Here is a 20,065-nt window from a genome sequence, read left to right as displayed (position 1 = left end):
CCAAGTGAGTTCTGCGAAGGGCAGAATCAGCTGTGCAATGAAAGGCAATGCAATCTCATTTTATTATTGGTGTGGAGCAATGGAGAGGGAGTCCTCCAATATCCCAGCTCACTCGTGGCTTTGTTTATTGTGCCCAACCTTCCTCCAGCCATAGAGGCTGATCACATTCCCCCAAATGTTAGGGAGGATACTCTAAATGCTGGGGCCAGGCACCCTCCTATCTCCATCCCTTTCCATTCATTGTACTCCAGCGTACATGTGGACTGGGCACAGAGTGGACTTCAGGGAAGGGCTTGGATCCTGTTTGCTAAGGTACTTACAGGGAGATATGTCAGGGGTGGCCTGCTACCTGCTGCTATCCTGACTTCCTGGGGATGGATGCTCAGATGCCTTTGACTTTGTCTAATATCAAAGCTGTTCTTTTCCTTCTATCCCTGAATCTTCACATCTTTTCATTTTTTATGTTTAAACCAATTGCCTTTTCTTTCCCTTTTAGGGAAAGGGGAGAATGAAACAAAGCAAAATGTTTAGATGCAGCCCAGGGAAATAAGGGCTGTATTTGGGTAATAGCCGGGAAATTGGAGAGCTCTGCCAGGCCTCTGTGTTGTATTGATGGGCAAGGGCACACAGGGGAATGGAGATCGGACTTGGTGCCTGTATAGTGTGTGATAACATAGATTGTGTAACAAGATTAAAGAAAAACCTTTAACCAGCTTGTCCTAAGAATCACTAATACCACTCCGTTGTGTAATAATCCTATCCATCTTTTGGCATATTACATTTCACATGTGTACAGAACAATAATAATACTGTATCTATCCTATTGTTTTATACTACTTTAATTTTGTGTATATATATGCTTATGCATATACGTATATTTCTGTGTACACACACACACACACACACACACACACACACACACCAAGATTTGTGGATAAGCAGCACAGATTGTGGTTTTCCACAAATTGTGGTTTTCCACAAACCATGGAAAGCTGGTTTGGGCCCTATTAAGGAGAAACATGTCTTCAAATTTGGGGCAGGTGTGTGTGTGGAGCTCATTCTTCATGGAGACAGGAACGTCTATATAAAGGGGACATAACCATGATGGGTAGTGTGTTTGGGCTTCTTATAGTTGGCATCTGAATATTCCTGAGAGCATGGCCAGGCCTAAGAAGACTTCTGTGTTACACAGGGTCTGTGACACACCAGGAAGATGGGGAGATATCTACAAGGTCCAGAAAATTTCCCTGGAGCCTAACAGACTTGGGAGGCATAGGGAGGGATCTGATGCTACATTTTACTCAGCATGGGGCTAAGAGGAGAACGTAGGAAGCTCTGGGATGCTGAGGAATTGGGGCAGAGATGTTGGGGATGGAGAGTATTTTCGTAAGGCTAGAGCCCAATGCATCTGGAGCCTCTGATGTGGTCCACAAACAAGATAGGGCACATCAGTCTCTCCAGGCCCCCCGTTCAGGCATTGTCAAGTATATTAGGGACTGGCCACATGCTCCTTGAAGCAGACATAAACATAATAGTAACTTTAGTGTCTGTTTAAAAATGGGAAGACTCGCCACTTCAAGAAAGAACTACTCCCCCCTCTTTTCTCGACAGCCTTCCTGGTTAAGGGATTTGCAGCTGAGACATTGTCAGCATCCTATCCATGTGTTTCCTGGCTTCTCAGCTTAGGCCAGCAAGACAATAAATGCTTCCTTCTTGCAGCTGCGCTCACCTGTCACTGAGCCCAAACCGGAACCACAAACACTTGTGGCTTGAAGGAAGCTAAGTACCCCCATAGAATGGCTGCACCAGGTTTTTGTCAGTCGGTTTCCACTCAATCTGAGCCAGTCTATTTCCTTTTCCTTCTTGGAACATCACTTGAAAGGTGGAAACAAACCTGATCTTAATTCTTCCTTCAACATGACATGCCCTTTTGAAATCGTCCAAATAACAATGTCTGATTGTCATGTTGAATTGCGAGCATGGATGTGAAATGCTCCAAAGTGAGACCAAAGCCAAATATTAGGTCATAAGTCAACATTTTGCTGAGAAACTTGGATACTAAGAGGTTGAAAATTTATATCTTTTCAAGAGAAAACTTGTTTGCCAGCAGGAAAAAATTTCAAAGACTGTTATCTTCCCATGTGGAAGGAGAGAAATGAGTGTAATTTTGCAACCTGGGTCAAAGTCCTTTAGGGACTTCTGAAATTGGCTTGGCCATGGAATGCAGCTTTGATGTAATATTTGGATTGCTCCCGGAGGTACAAGTCCATGGGTGGCACAGGTGCATGTGTCATTTCTTACAAGGTCTTTGGGAAAAATTGTTGAATGGCTAGGAGCAGCCTCTTCGTGCCGGGGGGCGCCATGCTCTGCTCACAAATCCTTTTGATGGAAAACTTCTGAAGAAAAAATGAGCCATTTTGGCCTATGGGCACTTTGGGTCCTAAAAGAAGTAAAATCTTGACTACCTTCATCTAAGTAACAATAGCACTCTTTGGAAAGTCTCAGTGGACATGAAGACTCACCTGAAGCAAGAGATCAGCACAATGCCCATGATGATGCCCCAAAACTTGTAGCGTGCCAGCTTGATCTCTTGTCTGTGATCTTTCAGGCCTGCCACCAAGCCCAGACTGAGGTCTTACAGCACCCAGTGTGAGTTGTGGTAAGAGGGAAGAAGTGGCAAAGAGACAACTGTGCGCTCACTCTAGAATAAAAACCAGGCACTTGGCTACATTAAGAACATTATGCTCTATTTTAAGCTGGCCAAGTGACAATGTCTAGTTTGCATCTCCTTCCAAAAAGCAGAGCAGCTCACATTTCCCCTGAGTGTCCAGGTTCCAGGCAAAGTCAGAGTTAAGGCTCAGGATATAACTGAAGGTCTGCTGTGGATGGGTGTGATGGGGTGGGACTTCAGCGTGGCCATGGGCAAATTCCTTATGAAATAATCTGCAACCACTGCATTGATATAGAAACCTCCTGTGTGTGTGTGGCTGTGCGTGTGTGTGTGCACTCTTGCTTGTGTGCCTGTGTGTCTGTGCATGTATGTATGTGTTTGCACATGTTTGTATGTGTGGGGACACTCTTGTGTGGGCAGTAGAAGGCACGTGGCAGAAACGCAACCTGGCACCATAATAATCAGGACCCTGACTTTATGGGTTCTTCCCTATGCATAGCAAGTTCAAGTTCATGACTTATATATAGATATTTTTTTATGACTTAGATATTAAGTCATAGCCACTCAGGGCACTAAATCTAGGGCTATCTTCCGCATTCACCCTAAGCAGGGCTCAGCCAGGTTCTAAGTAGAAATACTAACTGGGTACTATTACACTCCCCCTAAATCTCTGAACAGAAAATCTCAATTCCCTGGGTCAGACTTCCTGCACTTTTGAAGGTGAGCCTGCTAATCTGAGAAATAGGTCCCTGACATTGTGAGCAAATAGCTAGCCTTAGAGCTCACCTACCACTCACCTTTTCTTTTTTTTTTTTTTTTAATTTTTTTTTTCAACGTTTATTTATTTTTGGGACAGAGAGAGACAGAGCATGAATGGGGGAGGGGCAGAGAGAGAGGGAGACACAGAATCGGAAACAGGCTCCAGGCTCTGAGCCATCAGCCCAGAGCCCGACGCGGGGCTCGAACTCCCGGACCGCGAGATCGTGACCTGGCTGAAGTCGGACGCTTAACCGACTGCGCCACCCAGGCGCCCCCCACTCACCTTTTCTACTTCTCTGTGTGACGTGTGCTTTCCTGGAGCATACTGGAGACAGCATCACAGCCTTTTGTGTCTAAATACAGCGAGTGGCAAGCCAGTGGCTTGCTGTGCTGGCTTGTGGTCAGGGGATTGCATTGGAGGGCCCTGCAAATTTCATCACTGAGCTACTCGGTGCTCAAAACTGATACAGGCCTACCTGACTCCATGGTGATTTTGGTCTTTCAGGCAAAGAAGGGGAACTACGCCTTTTTATGGGATGTGGCAGTGGTGGAGTACGCAGCCCTAACAGATGATGACTGCTCTGTGACTGTCATTGGCAACAGCGTCAGCAGCAAGGGCTACGGGATCGCCCTGCAGCACGGCAGCCCCTACAGGGACCTCTTCTCCCAGAGGTAGGCACCGTCAGCCAAGGGGGGCTTAGAGGATAAACTTCTCTTAGGAGGCAAGAGCCAACACAAGCTTGGTTCTTCCTCACGTGAACTCAGCCCTGATTGTACACCAGCACATGCTCCTCCATCCACCCAACTAGTCCCATGCCAGCCGGGGACGAAGAAGAGGAAGTATATGGTCCCGTCTCATGAAGGTGCATAGTCTCGGTGGGAACTGTGATGCAGGCAGGCAATGCCAGCACAGGGAAGTAAGTGCAATGGAGAGGCTATTCTAGAAGTGGAGGAGGGCAGAGGAAAACAGCTGATCAGAACCGGGAGGCCAGGAGGGCACCTAAGGCCTGAAGGGTGAGTAGGAGGTAGCCAGATAGGCCCAGTAATTTAAAATTAAGTGAATAATTAATTGGATCTAAGAAGGGCCCAATACTTACTTATTATTATAAGTTTTAGGAAGTTCTAAAATTGGCTTTCAGTGGGAAAAGTCAGTGTGGGAAGAGTCAATGTGGTCTTGAAAAAAAGTGTGGTCAGAGAAGCAGATTGACTGCATATTCATGTGCACATGGGCTGAGGGGGCAGACGCTATCTGCTGGGGCAGGCAAGGGACCTGCCTCCTCCCCATCCTCCCCAGATCAGCCTCCTGGTAATTAATACTAGCAAATGGTAGGGGAGGGCGGGGGTAAGAGGGAAGGAGGGCTTTATAGGCCTGGGTATTCTAGCCTAAGCAAAGGCACATGGATACCCTCCACCAGAAGTGAAACCTTGTGTCTAGTTTGTGTTGGCCTATTAAGCTTCCTATGTAATTTGCTGGTGGGAGTCCATCCCTTCTTGAGCCTGGTCTACTCTAGACCCTTGGGCATGATCAAGTTTCCAAGTGCTCAATCTGGACACCTGGCCAGCTTCCTTGAGAAAAAAAGTCTGTCATCAACACCCTGCTTTTACTGCCAGAAAACTTATCTTAGTCTTTGACTAGAGGTCTTGGCCTTACCAGACAAGGTGAAAGTGAGGAGCATTGGTGAGCTCAGTGGCCTGCTCACTGGGGCTCCTATTCCTAAGGACATCTGTGCCTTGGGCCCATCACCCACACATGTCTGTGAGGTGACATCCTGGTGAGTGAAGAGGGCAGGACTAAGGAGCTTAGAGAGGAATCCCAAAGGACAGGCTATCTTGGTCCACCAAAATCCAAAATAGCAGATGTGTCCAAATGAAAAAGCTGGCATGGTACCCAGGCTTAGGGGCAACACCAGTTGACTGGTAAACACAGGCATCCCAGCACTGAGGATAATCCATTTGGAGGGGCGAGAGTTGTTAGAGGTCATTCATTTAACATCCTGAAGTTCAGAGAGGGTCACTCATCCAGCTCCTGGCAGAGTTGGGAGGAGAGTGCATATTAAGTCTCTGTGTTGCAGCCTCTCTTGGGCTGAAAGCATCCCCCCTCCCCTACCTGGGCAGATGGGTATCTACTTAGAAGGAACACTCTGACCTCAGGTCGTCAATGTACTACTGCCAGTGGTTCTTTGAGAGGCTCTCTGTTGTATGATGCCTACAGAACCATGAGCTGCCTCTAGTTGGGGCATGCCTGAGAGGAGGAAGGGGGCAGATCCAGGAAGCAATGCACTATGCCATTTACAGGAAAAAGAAGGCCTCATAGAAATCACAGATCCCGGTCTTATCTGGAACTGCTGTAACTTTCTTTCCCTTCATCCTGGAAACTAAGTTGTTTCCTTGAATATGGGTACACGCCCTTGCTTTGGCAGAGGACAGGTTCTATAGGCCGTGCCTTCTAAGTGTGTATGGCAGGGTTGAGTGCTGTAGCCTGTTTGTGGACCATGGCATGCATGGCAGGCATTCAATAAATGTTTAACAACCTAATAGCCATTTATAGAGCACCTACTGTGTAGCAGGCTCCCCAACTATTGACCAGAGGAAAGCACCTGCAATTATATCTCTCTGGAAAATAGAACAACTGGCTTCAGGAAGTGGCTATTATCGCTCCGGCTTACTCATAAGCAGGAGTATAGATTATTATGGTGTGCATTAGTTTAGCTTTGTTCTAGGACTCATTTTGTGCCCGTGACTTGTTTTATCTTTCCTCTGTTGCTTACATGTTTAAATTTTCCTTTTGATTTGTTTATTTTTACTTTATTCTATGTTTCCCTATAAATTGCCTTACATTCTTCCTGGAATAATATTTGGCATAAAAATGCATACAATTAAAAGGAGCAGGAAGAAGAGAAGCATCGGTAGAACTAAGCAGCCTGCTTGATGTTGCAGTCAGTGAGCGGAGGAGTAAAAATCAGACCCTACAGCTATGCTCTGGCCAGAGTTTTGTGGTCCCATAGACCAGAACCTAACTCTCAGAGAGCCTGCTGACTGCACTTAGCAGCCTGATTATCTGGAAAGAGCATGGCCTCCTGGGTCAGCACGCCCCAGCTCTGAAGAGTAATCTTGCCACTTTCTAATTGCAACCATGAACAAGTCATCTAGATGCCAAGCCTCAGGTCTTCAAGATGTAAAACTGATTCACTAAGAACTACTTTTCAGGCTGCTAGGAGGATTACAACAATGGGAAATGATCAGTCCCTACTATGTTCTCAATAAAAGGCAGTGCATGTCAGTACTGGACTGGATAGGGCTGCTGGTCAACATGGCCATCAGACTGTGCAAATTTTACCAGCTTTTATGGAGCTCTTATTACTTGCCATATCTTGAGCTGAGTGGTGCCCATGTGTCCCTTTTCCATTTTGTCACAGTCATGCTGTGGTAGGAGTTGTTATGATCTCAGATTTTAGTAATAAGGGCACTGAAATTGAGAGGTTGCATACCATGGCTAGTGTGATGGCACGGTCTGTGTTTGCATCATGTCCATCAGAGCAGAATCTGTGCTAAATACAAAGCTCTGCTGTCTCTCCTCAGCGAGCCATTAGTCTACCCACGAGTCTTCTCAAAGCCCTGAGGTCCTGCATATCCAGCCCTGGGGTTCCTATAACTGCCAGGAGGCCCAGCTTATTCAGACCTGCCAGCATAGACTTAAATAGTGGCCTTTCAGCATGAACCAGTGGCCAGCTTCCGTAACATGTCCAGTGCCATACAGAGGTATGGGACACTGAAGCTGCCCAGGTGATCATGGGATGTGCCATGTGAGATATCTGTGATGCTCAATGGCATACCGAGCACAAGCCCAAGGCGCACAGGTGCACATGTCAATCATGCATTTATCTCAATGACCAAGTCCCTACAGGCACAGCGGCATATTAAGTCTTTTGTGCTGACTTGTGTCCTTGGCTCTTAACAGACATTATCTCATTATCTCACCATGGCCATTTTAGTTTAGATTAGTTTTCATGATTCAATTAATATATTCATACACATATTGATGCAGCCAACATCCATTGATGGCCCAAGTTGTGCCGCCACTCTGCTTGCTCAGGAGAAACCATGGAGAGTAACACACAGCCCATCCTGAAGGATCTACTCACCTATTGGGGTCGTGGATCTATCTTGCAAAGATGAGCCAGCCAAGGTTAAGCAGGAGCAAGTCACTTGTTCCGTGATACCCAGCTGAGATCTGGTGCCTCCATCCCCTGCTTCTTGTACTGAGCCAAGCTATTCACAGCCTATGAAAGGCCATGCTATGCTGGGTCCATGATGGTGAAAGGTCAGAGGACCCCCTCTGGGCTGTCACCTTCCTTCTCCAATAGCCACAGCCCATGCATGCATGCACAGCCCATAGACCTCAGCCTCAGCTTATGGTCACAGGTGGCCTGCAATGCAGGTCCAGGGCAGAGACTGCTCAACTGGACAGTTGGAAGTGAGCTTCTCCTGGCTGTACAGAACCACTTCTCCTGAACTGTGTACACCCAGAGAGCTGAGAATATGGGCTCAGAGAGGTCACGGCAGGTGTTATCACCTGGATATATCACCACGCACCAGGCTGAAAGAGTCTCCCTCCCCACATGGAAAAGCTTGGGTATGAGGAGGCTGGGGACTACCAGATACTACTAGCTCACTGTTCAGACCACTGGATTACAGAGGGAGTCCATAAAATGCCACAAGAAGGAAAACCACCATCCAAACACCTGCATGGGGACTACAGGAGCCCAGGGGTTTGCCCCACCTTGGTGATCAGGATGGAATCCAGACTCCCTCTCATACCCTCTCAGAACCGACATTCTCAGCTCTTCCTGCTTTAGCTTCTTCTCCCACCATCTTCCTCCTCACCCATCACTCTCCAGCCTCAGTGGCCATATTTTAGCATCTCAGACATGCTGAGCACTTAGCCCAGACAAGACTTTCAAGCATGGCTGTAGTTTTTCCTTCTTGTTGAATGCCATCCCTGCCAACCACAAAGTGAATTTGGCAAGATATTTCACCTCTCTGTGCCTCCATTTCCTTCTGTATAAAAATAGGAGAATGGAAGGAACCATCTCAAAGGGTTGACATGACAATTAAACACTATCTGTCAAGCACTTAGCATATATCCTGGCACATAGAATATGCCAGACAAGTGTGAGCTATTTGATGACTAACCTTCCTTCCAGTGGCAGCTTACCTGTCACTTCCTTGATGAGGTCCTCCCTGTAACCCCCCTGGTCTGGACACCCACCCAGTGCACCATTTCTTAGCACCTGTGCTTTCACGTCATGGTATTGATCACCGCTTCGGTGTCTACACTGATTGCTCTAATTGTTTCAAGGTCCATGTATGTGTCTCTGGACTGCACCCTCAGCAGTGTTGAACATCACACATAGCGCAAGGCAGATACTCCTCAAATCGAATGAATGAATGAGTGATTTGGGGAATCCTGGTGGGAGAAACTTACAATGGATTGAAGGTTTAAAGAAAGCATTTTTGTAAGTCCACAGTCCAAATATTGCCTCGTCCAGTTCTATATTTTCCTATTTTATCCCCAGAGCTTGCCCCCAGTCCCATATGAAGGGTCCTTATGTGCTTGGTATTGAACTTTATCCATGGGCAGTGGTAGGAGGGGGCATCGAGACTTTTAAGGAGAAAGACAAACCTGATGTGTATTTTGGGAAGAGCACTCTGTCTCACAGTGGGAGAATGGATTGGGGAGGGAAAAATTGGGACAGAATAAGAGCCACCACGGTTCAGCGTGGTCTGTGGAAGGGCCAGCATGGTGGGGAAAGGGCCAAAGCCCCCATGACCACACTGATGAGGCCGGTGGCTGTGGCTCATGTGGATTGTATCTTGCAGGATCCTGGAGTTGCAGGACACTGGGGACCTGGACGTGCTCAAGCAAAAGTGGTGGCCTCATATGGGCCGCTGTGATCTCACCAGCCACGCCAGTGCCCAGGCCGACGGCAAATCCCTCAAGCTGCACAGCTTCGCTGGGGTCTTCTGCATCCTGGCCATCGGCCTCCTCCTGGCCTGCCTGGTGGCCGCCCTGGAGTTGTGGTGGAACAGCAACCGGTGCCACCAGGAGACCCCCAAAGAGGTCCGTGCCCTGAGTCCTGCTTCTCCTTTCTGCATCCTAGAGGCAGGAGAGTCATACTGGGCCACTCGGCGGGCGGTTTTCTTCCAGTTAGTATTTACCGAAGTCACTTGTCTAGAGGCGGCAGTGTTTTATTTGGGGGGATGGTATCATTGTTTTACTTTGATTTTAAAGCAAGAGAACAAATGTAGGGGATGTTTTTATGCTTGAACAAAGTGCTAAGGCACCAGCCATGGCCACTAAAGTCCTGTATTTATCTATAGAGCGGGTACAGCATGAGCAGCGCCAGAGAGCCCTTCCCCACCCTGCCCCGCCCATGTGCCTCCACCCTGACCTGGAGAGACCAACTGTAGGGTAAGAGAGGAGATCTCATTCCTTCTTGGTTCTCTTTGCCTTCACATCAAGGGCCACAGGGCTCTGCTCTTCCAGCATGCAAGTAGGGCCTGGCCCCTGCTTCCCCTCCCATCGCCCCTTCTCCCCTTCCCTTCCCCCTCCGTATAGGGCCCGGCCTTGCCCATGTTCCTCCAGGAACACCCAGCACAGGGAACTTTGTGGCTCTGTCCAGACTTCAAGTTCTGGCACAAAATCCCTCCTTATGTGTGCCAACCACAAGCTGATTCTTTCCACAACACTTCCTTCTGTTGGGGTTTTGTTCTTCTTTGAGTCCATTTTTTTATATGAAGCCTCCACCAAGGGACCCTGGAGCCAGTTCCCCTAAGGGAGGGTGGCAAGGAGTGCCATTTGGGGATGATCTGTGCCAGCGGAAACCTACACACAGGCAGGGAGACATAAGCCGAGCCACTGGATTGCAGGGCTGTCCCTCTGTGCTGCCTATACCTCAGCTTCTTCTGAATTCTAATCAACAGATTATGTTGCTACAAACAGGTGTAAATTTCAAACAAGATGCAGCAAAGTAACCAGCGCCAAATCCAGAAAGGCAGTGTCGCCATGGCCACCATCTCTGCAGCGTGGAGAGACTGGTTGGCCATACCCCATATCAGTCTGTAATGGAGCGCCTGGCAAGGTGGGGGTGAGGACAGACTTTCCATTCATACCAGGCAGCAAGCTCTCTGTCATCACACTTAGTTTTTGCTGGAAGGATCTTGCCATTTGATTCAGCATGTTGGAAATGTTCTGGGGACATCCATCTTCCTCATCTGCCTTCTGTGTGCTTCCCTGCAAGGAAGTGCAAAGTGGAAAAGGCCTGGGTCTCCCATGGCCTCAGTGCTTCTCTGGTCACCCCTGGGCCACGGGTGAGAAGGAAGGAGGAGACTTAAGGGAAAGCCACTGAAAGGAACAGTTAATGGTTCTGCTTGAACTTCTTTTGCTCCTGGAAATTTTTTTGTGAAGAAGTCATTGGGAGGGACTGTGAATTATTCCGATGAGTAGTTTTTAGGAAAGTCTGCATATACATCCCCTTACCAGCCTCAAGTCTATATGTACAGAAGGCTCAGCATGTAACCAGGGTAGGGTGGTCCTGGAGCCATCCCCAGTGGGACAAGGGAAGACAAGATCCCATTGCATTCATTCTCCATATTGTTTGGTTTGGGTTTGTTTTTTTTCCAGACCCAATCAGCCACAGCCTGACTTCTCAGTGCACATGCCCTTGGGTCAGGGGAGCAGGAGAGGCTCTCTGGGTGGGTGAGCATCTCCCTGTCATGGAAGTGCTGACCTGGGATGGCATGGGCAGAGTGGGTGCCCAGGAGAAACAGGCTCTGCCCTCCAGAATGTCCCGTATGGACTAGGTGCAGAGAGAGGCCATTCTTCCTTTGGACAGGACAGTCTCATCTGCTTCTGAGCATCATGTCCCTTCACATCCCCTAGTTTAGTGTTTAGTGACAAGCCTAGCCTGGGCAGCCAAAGTGAATGATTAGTGTGTGTGTGTGTGTGTGTGTGTGTGTGTGTGTGTGTGAGAGAGAGAGAGAGAGAGAGAGAGAGAGAGAGAGAGAGAGAGAGAGAGAAAGAGAAAGGGAGAGGGGAGAGAGAGAGAAGGAGAGGGGAGGGGATTGATTTTTGGAGAGATATAGAAGGCAGACGTGAAAGAGAGAAATACAGAGAAAAGACCAGGAGACCAAGAAATGACCCAGCTGTGAGGAACAGCTCTCTTCTTGTCAGCAAAGCATTCTGTCTTCTCCTCTGGCTTCTGCATAAGCCCAGGATCTGAGGCATAAGAGAGAATGAAATACATTGGTCCTGCCTAGAAAATCTGGAAGTTTCTGCACCTGCTCCCAACTTGCTTCCAGATAGGAATGAGGACCAGTGAAAAGACAGGTTGCAAAAGCATGGTAGCTGCCTTTCCTCCAGCCCCTTCTGGTGTTGCTAAGGGTTGCATGATAGAAGAGGAAAATATTCCCCATCTTTTTTCTGTTTTTATGAGTTTCTGATTTTCAAATGAAATTTCTCCCCCTCTCTTCTTCCTTTCATAAATATATGCCTGTGGGGGAACAGTCCATGTCCCCAGGGGGCTTACCTCTGCAGGAGCAGATGTGGCAGAGAGGTTGACCAAAGCAGCCTCCATTGATCAAGGCTATTCTCAAGTGAGCAGAGGGTACCATGGATGTACTGAGGGGCACCCAGCCCAGCCTGGGGTCATAGGGGGGCAGGGGTATCAGTTAGTGAAGAGTTCCTCCCAGTTAGTGAAGTGTTGAAGGGTTGGTACAGATCCTAGAGCTGGAGGTGAGATTGGAAGTTGCCTTTCGTGCAGGGTGAACAACATGGAGGTAAACAGTCATCACACCTCCTGGAGCTGTGGGGGCTGGAGTGTCGCCATCAGCAAGGGGATGCGAGTGGAGGACGCTGGATCAGGGAGCAGGGACTTGCTCTAAGGGACTTGGATGTCAGGCCAAGTGGTTGAGCCCTCATCATGGAGGGAATAAGAACCAGGAGGGGGTTGAAACAACAGGATATTAGAAGCATATCTTTCAAACCTTCCACAAATATTAACGGTATTTAATCCAGAACCACTTTGTGTTACTGGTTGGCTGTGTTTTATGGAGCAGCATTCTCAATTAGGTGAGAGTGTCTGCTTTACCTTAGAATGCTTCATTTTGGGGCACTGGCTGTATTTCTTAAGAGCCAGAAACCTGTCTTTGGGTGTAGTTCTAGTTGTGTTTAATGGCTTGTGCTAAGATGTCTTCAGACTTTAGACACCTACTTGAGGAAGAGTAGTAATGTGCGTTCAACCCCTTAATATTCATGTGGATTTGAGCTCGTATTTTTTCTAAGGAATCAGACTATTATGTAGTTACTCAGTGCAGGTGAGTGCAGCAGACTCTGTGGTTGCAGTAAAGAGCCACCCTCTAGATTTATGGGGGAAGTGGAGCCATTGCTCTAAGAATAAAATATTCATGAAATAAAGATGAGAACCGCACAAATGGGAGATGACATGAAGAGTGAGGGATGAATCATCTGTCACTGGGCTGGGAGCTTGGAATGTTTGTGCTTCCTGCCTTGCCTGCCCTCCCCACCCCGTCCCTGCTTCCGTCACAGACAGGAGCTGACAGAGGCCAGGGTGGCCGGGCAGCAGCGACAGAGTAGCAGCCGGCGGGCCAGCTGCTGTCTGTGTGGCCGGGAAGCACACGCCTGCTCTCCGTGGAGGATTTGTGGCAGGGGACACCCCCTTTGGCTCTGCACCCTTCTCTGCCTTCACTCCTCTGATGCTTCTTCCAACTCCATGTAGAGATTTTTCTCTCCTGTATGTTTCCCCTCTTCCTTTATGCCAGCCTCACGGGGTTGCTCTGAGGTTCAATGAGGGAAGGTGTGGAAAGTGCCATAAGCGGCACCTGCCCATGGGACATGCTTGGCGAATGGAGGCCAAGGCCCTATTCCCTCCCAAGGACCTTGTGATGGGCAGTAAGGGGTGTGGGGAGGACAGTTCACATCTTAGGGCACCTTCTCTGTGCCAGAAAGATTACATGTTATCTTCTTAACTCTCCTGATTGCCTTCAAGAGCATTGGAGGAAGACATCTTTGGCCCTGGAGAAATGAACGGCAGAATGGGCAGGGACAGAACTGGGATATGATTGCTGTGTCTGCCACTGGGCCTTCCATGGGGTGTGTGCAGGAGCAGGGGTTCCTGCCTGACATTTGCCAGAGGATTTGGGGAATTAAAAGTGTAGCTTGGGCTTTTTTCCTTGAGCCAGGATGCCAGCTCCTAGCGAGGCATTGACATCCTCTGCACCCCAGTTTGTCTCTTCGGCCACAAACTGAGTCTGGCCCAGTGGCTACACTCCTGATATCAGACCTCTTAGCATGAGGGTAAGGATAGCAAGTGTGCATTTAAGCCCTTATCCCAAGACCTATTAGCAAGAAGAGAGTGAATGCTTATCTTACACCAATGTGTATCTCAAAAGCAGCTCAGACATCACTCCCCTCTGTAAAATATCCCCTGCTCACCTCTATGGGCTGCTTCCCTGGGTGTATGCACTCATGCTGGCTGATTCCAAATTGCTGCTAATGGTTTACTTGCCTATCCCTGCTTGGAGTCTGTTGGCACTTCTCCACCTCCGCATTGCCATCACTTTGCCCAGTGTCTGGAACAGTGGAGCCTCTCGTTAAGAAGTGATGAATATAGCCGAAGTATTGAGCACCTTCTACATGCCAGGGACCAAGATGGATGCTTTACCAAGAACATTAGCTCATCTGGTAGTAGGAGCTCAAAAGTGTTTATCGAATGAATGAACCAGCCTGGGCTCCTATAAAGAAAACGTTATTAATGTTAAATTGTTGTGTAATCATTTCAGCTGGATCAATGACTTTCAGTTCTGGCTGCACATCAGAGGTGATTAATCCTGGAGGTTTTTAGAAATACAGATGCTTGGGCTCCATTCCCCAAAGGGTCCTATTAGGTAGATCTGAACAACTGTAGTTTCTAAGAGTTCCACATGTGCTTCTGACATCCTGTCAAGGATGAAAACCACTGGTCTACACAATCCTCTCAAGGGGAAATTGGGAACACACAGCTTGGCATAGTTGGAAAGAGCCCAGGTTTTGGAGGCAGGTAGATATGGACTCTGATCCTGATGCTCCACTTAGCATGAAGTAGTGTGACTTTGAGCGAATCTCTTCACCCTTAGCCTCAGTTCACCCCATGTACACCTGCTGCTCCCACGTATGATGGGAGATGTCCATCAGCTCTCTCTTCTTTTTGCCCTCCCCTATGGAATCTGTGACAGAATCCATCAGAACTGTTTCCCAATGATGCTCTGAAAACTGTCCATCATCTCTTGAGACCACTTCATTAACTGCTCAATTTCTTTGCTCTTACCTAGCCACTACTTTCAGACCTCCAGACCAGTCCTTTAGGGCTGGGCAAGTCTTTAGAGCAACACTTAAGAAGTTCGTATTGATGGCGTTTTCCCCAGCCATTGGGTCTCATTTACAACCCGGTTGGTGTCAGTGGTAATGGGAGAACACCTCTACAACCATCCCAGTCAGGTGTGAAGTCCCCTGTCCCATTTTGTTCCTGCTCAACTTAAAGTAAAAGCCATTGGACACCAAACAAAGCCTGTTCTAACGAGTCCCATGTGTAACTGGCTGTTACATAGATGATAGTTTAGTTAATTACCATTTTCCAGTACACTGAATTATTTCCACGTTGGTGAACAGCGGCTTAATTACAGAACTTTATCTCTCTGCAAGACAATGCCTGGGAGAGGGTCCCCAGTAACCTCTTTTGGTGCATCTGTCATCATGTTTAATATGAGGTGAGAAACACAGAGCTGGAATTCAGCCGGATTTGTGGATAAATGCAGTCCGTGGATTTTATGTCATATTCAGGGATGTTTGACTAGGTCAGTTACCTACAGTAAATTAATGAAGACAGCAGCAAGTTTCCGTACGGTTGAACACCAAAAACTTGGGATAATGAGGATGTAAACTGATGTAGTTCACATAAAAAAGTCCATTATTTGAATTTGCATAACATAATAGAATTCCCATTTTGTCTAAAATATAGATAATTATTCAAATCACTCCTGCCTCTTTTCTTGAGCAGGTGGATTATTTCTGCCTCCTCGTTCCTTGGCCGGGGACTACTGGAAATGACTTAGTGTGTGCTAAATCTGTGGCCCCAGGTGATCCAAGACAATTCTTCCAGGCTTTACCATACAAGGTGGTTTTCTCCAGTTTTCTGCACTTCAGATCTGACCTCTAGACGGCGGAAGAAGCAGGCAGCTTAGAAATAGATTGGAGGCTCAAACAGACTACCTGTGTTGGGGGGTGGGGAGGCATTTCTCATGAGTTTTTCTCATTTTCTGTCCAGTTGAACAATCAAATATGGGCAGGTCACGATGCCACCTTGTTCTTCTGGGATTTGTTTTGTGTTGGAGCTAGCTACCAGCAGTAACAGAATTTGAATAGAATGAGGTCTCACTGGTGCAGAGAGGATTAATTACTTCACTGCCATTTGGGGTGGGAAGGTCTCCCAGGAAAGTCTGTTCAGTTGGTGTGGACGTTTTCTCTGTGTCCTGACGTGGAAAGGTTATAGGCTAATGACTAACCTCAATTGGAAGCTGACACTCACTGCACAGCTTTACAGTCCTTGGAACTGCTTCATTTGTCCTTAACTTGAGGCAAGAAGAAACATATATGGATTTAGGAAACTATATTCAAGCTCTTTCCTCCAAAAGTACTGATTTTCAGGTAATTGGGCTGTAGCCACACCTATGCTCTGGGCTCATTTTTATTCTAAATGCTTTGGTAGTACCAGATCAAGTCCTCACAGCTGTGATTTATTATGCTAGATTGGTGCCTAGTCTCAACCACTTTTATAATTCCATCCCCTGAACCTCTTCTGCCTTATACTTCCTGGGTGAAGGATTTCATCTCAGAGACCTCCTTTGTTCACATTTTTCTTCAGAGTATTTTGGGTTGTTGGTCTTCCCCCAAAGCTCTCCTTCTGTTTTGTGGCCCTGGCATTCGATAGAGAGGGCTCCTTTCACTTTGTCGCCACTCTCAACTCTCTGCCTTCCTGTGGTCTTCTTGGACAGGAAGTTCTCTTTTCTCTATCTCTAGACCCCTGCAAAATGGGGAGCATCTCCTGAACACTTTCTGAGAAAAAGGGTCATACCCTTTCTTTTAACTGCCAGAGTGAACAGGACTGGGACCAAGATACTTGCCTTCCCCTCCAAATTAGTCCACTTTTAAATGTGACTCCTTCGTGTCCCCAAAAGGATTATTAGAGCCCTGGAAAGAAAATCTAAAGGAGGAAATGGTGAGATCATGCAACTAACCCGTTCTTCCAATGATCCCAGGTCCATTGGTCATCGGTTTTTCTTCAGTGGAAGCTGAAGACTTTGCCAGCAGGGACAGCTGGCTATCAAGCCTTCTCCAAGCTTTGCTGTCTGCAAAGAGAAAGGAAGGTTCTATTATGAGACCCTAAAAGTTTCTGAAATTCTCTCTTAACTAATCCAGCTACCAGGATCTCTGATACTTGTCTTCTGCCCTTCCCATATTTTGAAATGAAAACAGCCTATAGATGCAGATATTTACCAACACAGCTGTGGCACTGAGTTTGGCCAGTGGAGATGACAGATTTATCTGTCCCAGAGTTTATCAGGGGCACACAGCAACCATGAGAAGGCTGGAGAAGCAGGATGGGTGGTGGGCAGGAGTCAGACTTGTCCAGAGAACCTGGGGGGGGGGGGGCAAGATCTAGGAGGACAGTCATGGAGCAGAAAGTTTGTTGAAGTACTATTGCATTATTGGATGGACAGTCAACTCTTTTCTGTCTCTTTATCTCTTTGTTCAGGATTCAGTTCATTCCTATTGTCCTTGTTTGCATAGTGGTCCTTCGTCGTAGCTACAGGTGGGCAGGGCACCTTCCAAACTGTTATCCAGTGAGAAGTAATTCCCTCAAAGCAAACAGACCATGGTCTTAGGAAGGGATAATTGATGCTTGGTGGTCTTAAAACAGCCAGAGACTACTATAGCAGTTTAAAAAACTATTTAAAATGGTTTCATGTGCAAGACTAACAACAAAGCAGATAAAACAGAAAGAAAAAGGCAAAGTTGTACAGAGCTGGGTCAGCATGTTGTAAGGTAATTAAGAGAACTTGAATTCAGTGTCTTGTAGTTTTTTACAGCCTTAAAAGAGTCAGTGAAAGACATTGCATGCATTACATTTAGTCAGGTTAAGTCAAGGTCTGGTAGTCTCCAGCCCCTTTCCCTGATTTTACCCAGGACACTCGCCACCCAGTGGTGTCCTCAACTTGGAGCTGGTTTCCCGGCATCAGTGAGCTGAACTCAGCTGTGTGGGGCTTCAGATCCCTGGAATGTCGGCTCTGCCCATGGAGCTATGCCAGTGAATTCTGATGTTGTTCCATCTATGATATGGAGCCATGCCCCATAGTACCTTCCATCCTCAAATCAGTTGGCTTTCTTATTCTCAGGTCTCCTCTTGGCCTGGGATGAGTTTCTTATTTTCTTGTGGGGGTTGTCAGTTTTCTTTGTCTGTGAAAGGTTCTGGAAAAGGCAGAAGCCAATGTCTGACTACCAGTCTTGAGCTCAGCAGAGGTGTGGAGAGAGCAGTGGCCCTGCCTTCTCCACACCAGGGGCCACTGAGAACAAGGAGTAAACTGCAGAGGCAACTTCCTTGCCTGAGGAAGGCTGGGTTGAGACTTCATGGGGGTTAGCAACCCATGGGAGAGGGGCATTCACACCAGCTACTCAGGGTGGCCTCTTCCTGGGGAAGATCCTCTCCCACCAGCCTCCTAGGAGCTCAGAACAGCCACTGGAATTGCCCCGTAGATTTGTGTGGTTCCTTCTTTTATCTTTTGAAAGCCCGTTGAGGGCCTTTACATCTGTGGTATTTCTAACTGCCCTATAAGATGGGCCTGGGTCAGGCTCCTCTCTCTACTCTACGGATGTCACCATTAGACAGCCTGTGGTGTTCCATCTCAGAGCAGAGCTTTGACATGGTATTTCTCTAGGAGTTTGACATCAGGGAAGCATGGGTGGTAGGCATGACCTTGCCTGTCACATTGGCACTCATGCTGCCGAAAAATAGGAGTGGAAATTTGAACCTCATTGGGGAGCTGGCATGGGTCCTTTGTGGACACCTGGTCTTATGCCCCACCTCAATGGGGGGAACTGAGCAAATAGAGTACCTCATCTTTGTCTTTTAGGAGCTTTCAAGCAGTTTGGCCCCCTTGATTTATTTTGATATTGTAGACAAAACATCAAGTTATTTAAAGTGAATTTTATTCTCTTTCTTAAGCTCACAAATAAACAAAACCATTTCCTTGCCACCATTTACATTATGGAGAAAGAGTCGAGTGTCAGGGTCACCCTCTTGGCTGTCTCTACATTCTTGATACTGGGAAAGTATCAAGACCTGCAAAGACCCATTCTTTACCATCTCCACCATCTTCCTCATCCAGGAACCAGCCCCATGGGCCTTGGAGACAAGGACATGCCTGCTTTCTGGCATCTCTGGAGATGGAGAGAACAAGGGTTTTAGGGTGAGCCAGGCCCCCACTTCCTGCTTCAGCGTTCCCTTGCTGCCTCTGCCATTCACAAGGGTGGTGATTCCAGGGAGGTCACTGACCTTCCTGAACCCAAGCCTCCTTTTGTGTCTGATGGGAATGATCACATCAGGCCCTTTGAGCATTATGAACTCTGTGGTAAATACACAGGACACCCTGGGGGCTCAAGGACCAGTTCCTTTTATTCCCACGGGAACTCCCTTCTCCTCCTTCTGTCTCTGCCAGTTCTTCAAGGCATCTTCTCGCAGGGGTTGCCTCTGAGTGTGACCGTGGTTCTAGGCCAAGTGAGGAGGGAAGGTACATGTTGCCAAGGCCTGCTTTCTGGGTGTTTGCTACCTTGGGGCAGTGTCCTAGGCCACCAGTTCCCAGATAACTGAAGTTCACCCAGATGTAGGTGAGGGGGTATGGGAGGAATGGGGGGGGCAGTGCTCACCTAGTGTCCACCAGGCTTAACATGCCTAGGGTCTCCAGGCCTCCCAGAGTTTGTAGAAAGCCAGCCTTGGCTCACGTGAGGGCTTGGCCTGACCTTCCTGTGCTTTCCCTCCAGGACAAAGAAGTGAATTTGGAGCAGGTTCACCGGCGCATGAACAGTCTAATGGATGAAGACATTGCTCACAAGCAGATTTCCCCAGCGTCCATTGAGCTTTCGGCCCTGGAGATGGGGGGCCTGGCTCCCAGCCAAGCCTTGGAGCCGACGCGAGAGTACCAGAACACACAGCTCTCGGTCAGCACTTTTCTGCCAGAGCAAAGCAGCCACGGCCCCAGCCGGACACTCTCGTCAGGGCCTAGCAGCAATCTGCCGCTGCCCCTCAGCAGCTCGGCCACCATGCCCTCCATGCAGTGCAAACACAGGTCGCCCAATGGGGGGCTATTCCGCCAGAGCCCGGTGAAGACCCCCATCCCCATGTCCTTCCAGTCTGTGCCGGGAGGCGTCCTTCCAGAGGCCTTGGACACCTCCCATGGCACCTCCATCTGACCGCGCCGCCTGCCCTCCCGCCCGCCCATCCACCCACCCGACCAGCAGAGCTTTTT

At 48.1% G+C, this 20,065-nt stretch overlaps 1 protein-coding gene across 2 annotated transcripts in view; it reads left to right on the top strand.

Annotated features, from left to right (window-relative positions):
• Window positions 1-20,065, top strand: part of GRID1 (glutamate ionotropic receptor delta type subunit 1) — a 691,121-nt gene extending 671,056 nt beyond the window's left edge. The window contains exons 14-17 of one of the 2 annotated variants that reach the window (XM_047826481.1): window positions 3,936-4,102; window positions 9,311-9,551; window positions 9,812-9,902; window positions 19,581-19,712. In XM_047826481.1, the coding sequence (XP_047682437.1) occupies window positions 3,936-4,102; window positions 9,311-9,551; window positions 9,812-9,901 (498 nt within the window). In that variant the 3' untranslated portion in view covers window position 9,902; window positions 19,581-19,712. Of the gene's footprint in view, window positions 1-3,935; window positions 4,103-9,310; window positions 9,552-9,811; window positions 9,903-19,580 lie in introns of both variants that reach the window. The other variant, XM_047826480.1, reaches the window with a different exon arrangement.

This window comes from Prionailurus viverrinus, chromosome D2 (assembly GCF_022837055.1).
Source record: "Prionailurus viverrinus isolate Anna chromosome D2, UM_Priviv_1.0, whole genome shotgun sequence".
NCBI classification, from domain to species: domain Eukaryota; kingdom Metazoa; phylum Chordata; class Mammalia; order Carnivora; family Felidae; genus Prionailurus; species Prionailurus viverrinus.
This window is presented reverse-complemented; position numbering and strand designations above follow the sequence as displayed.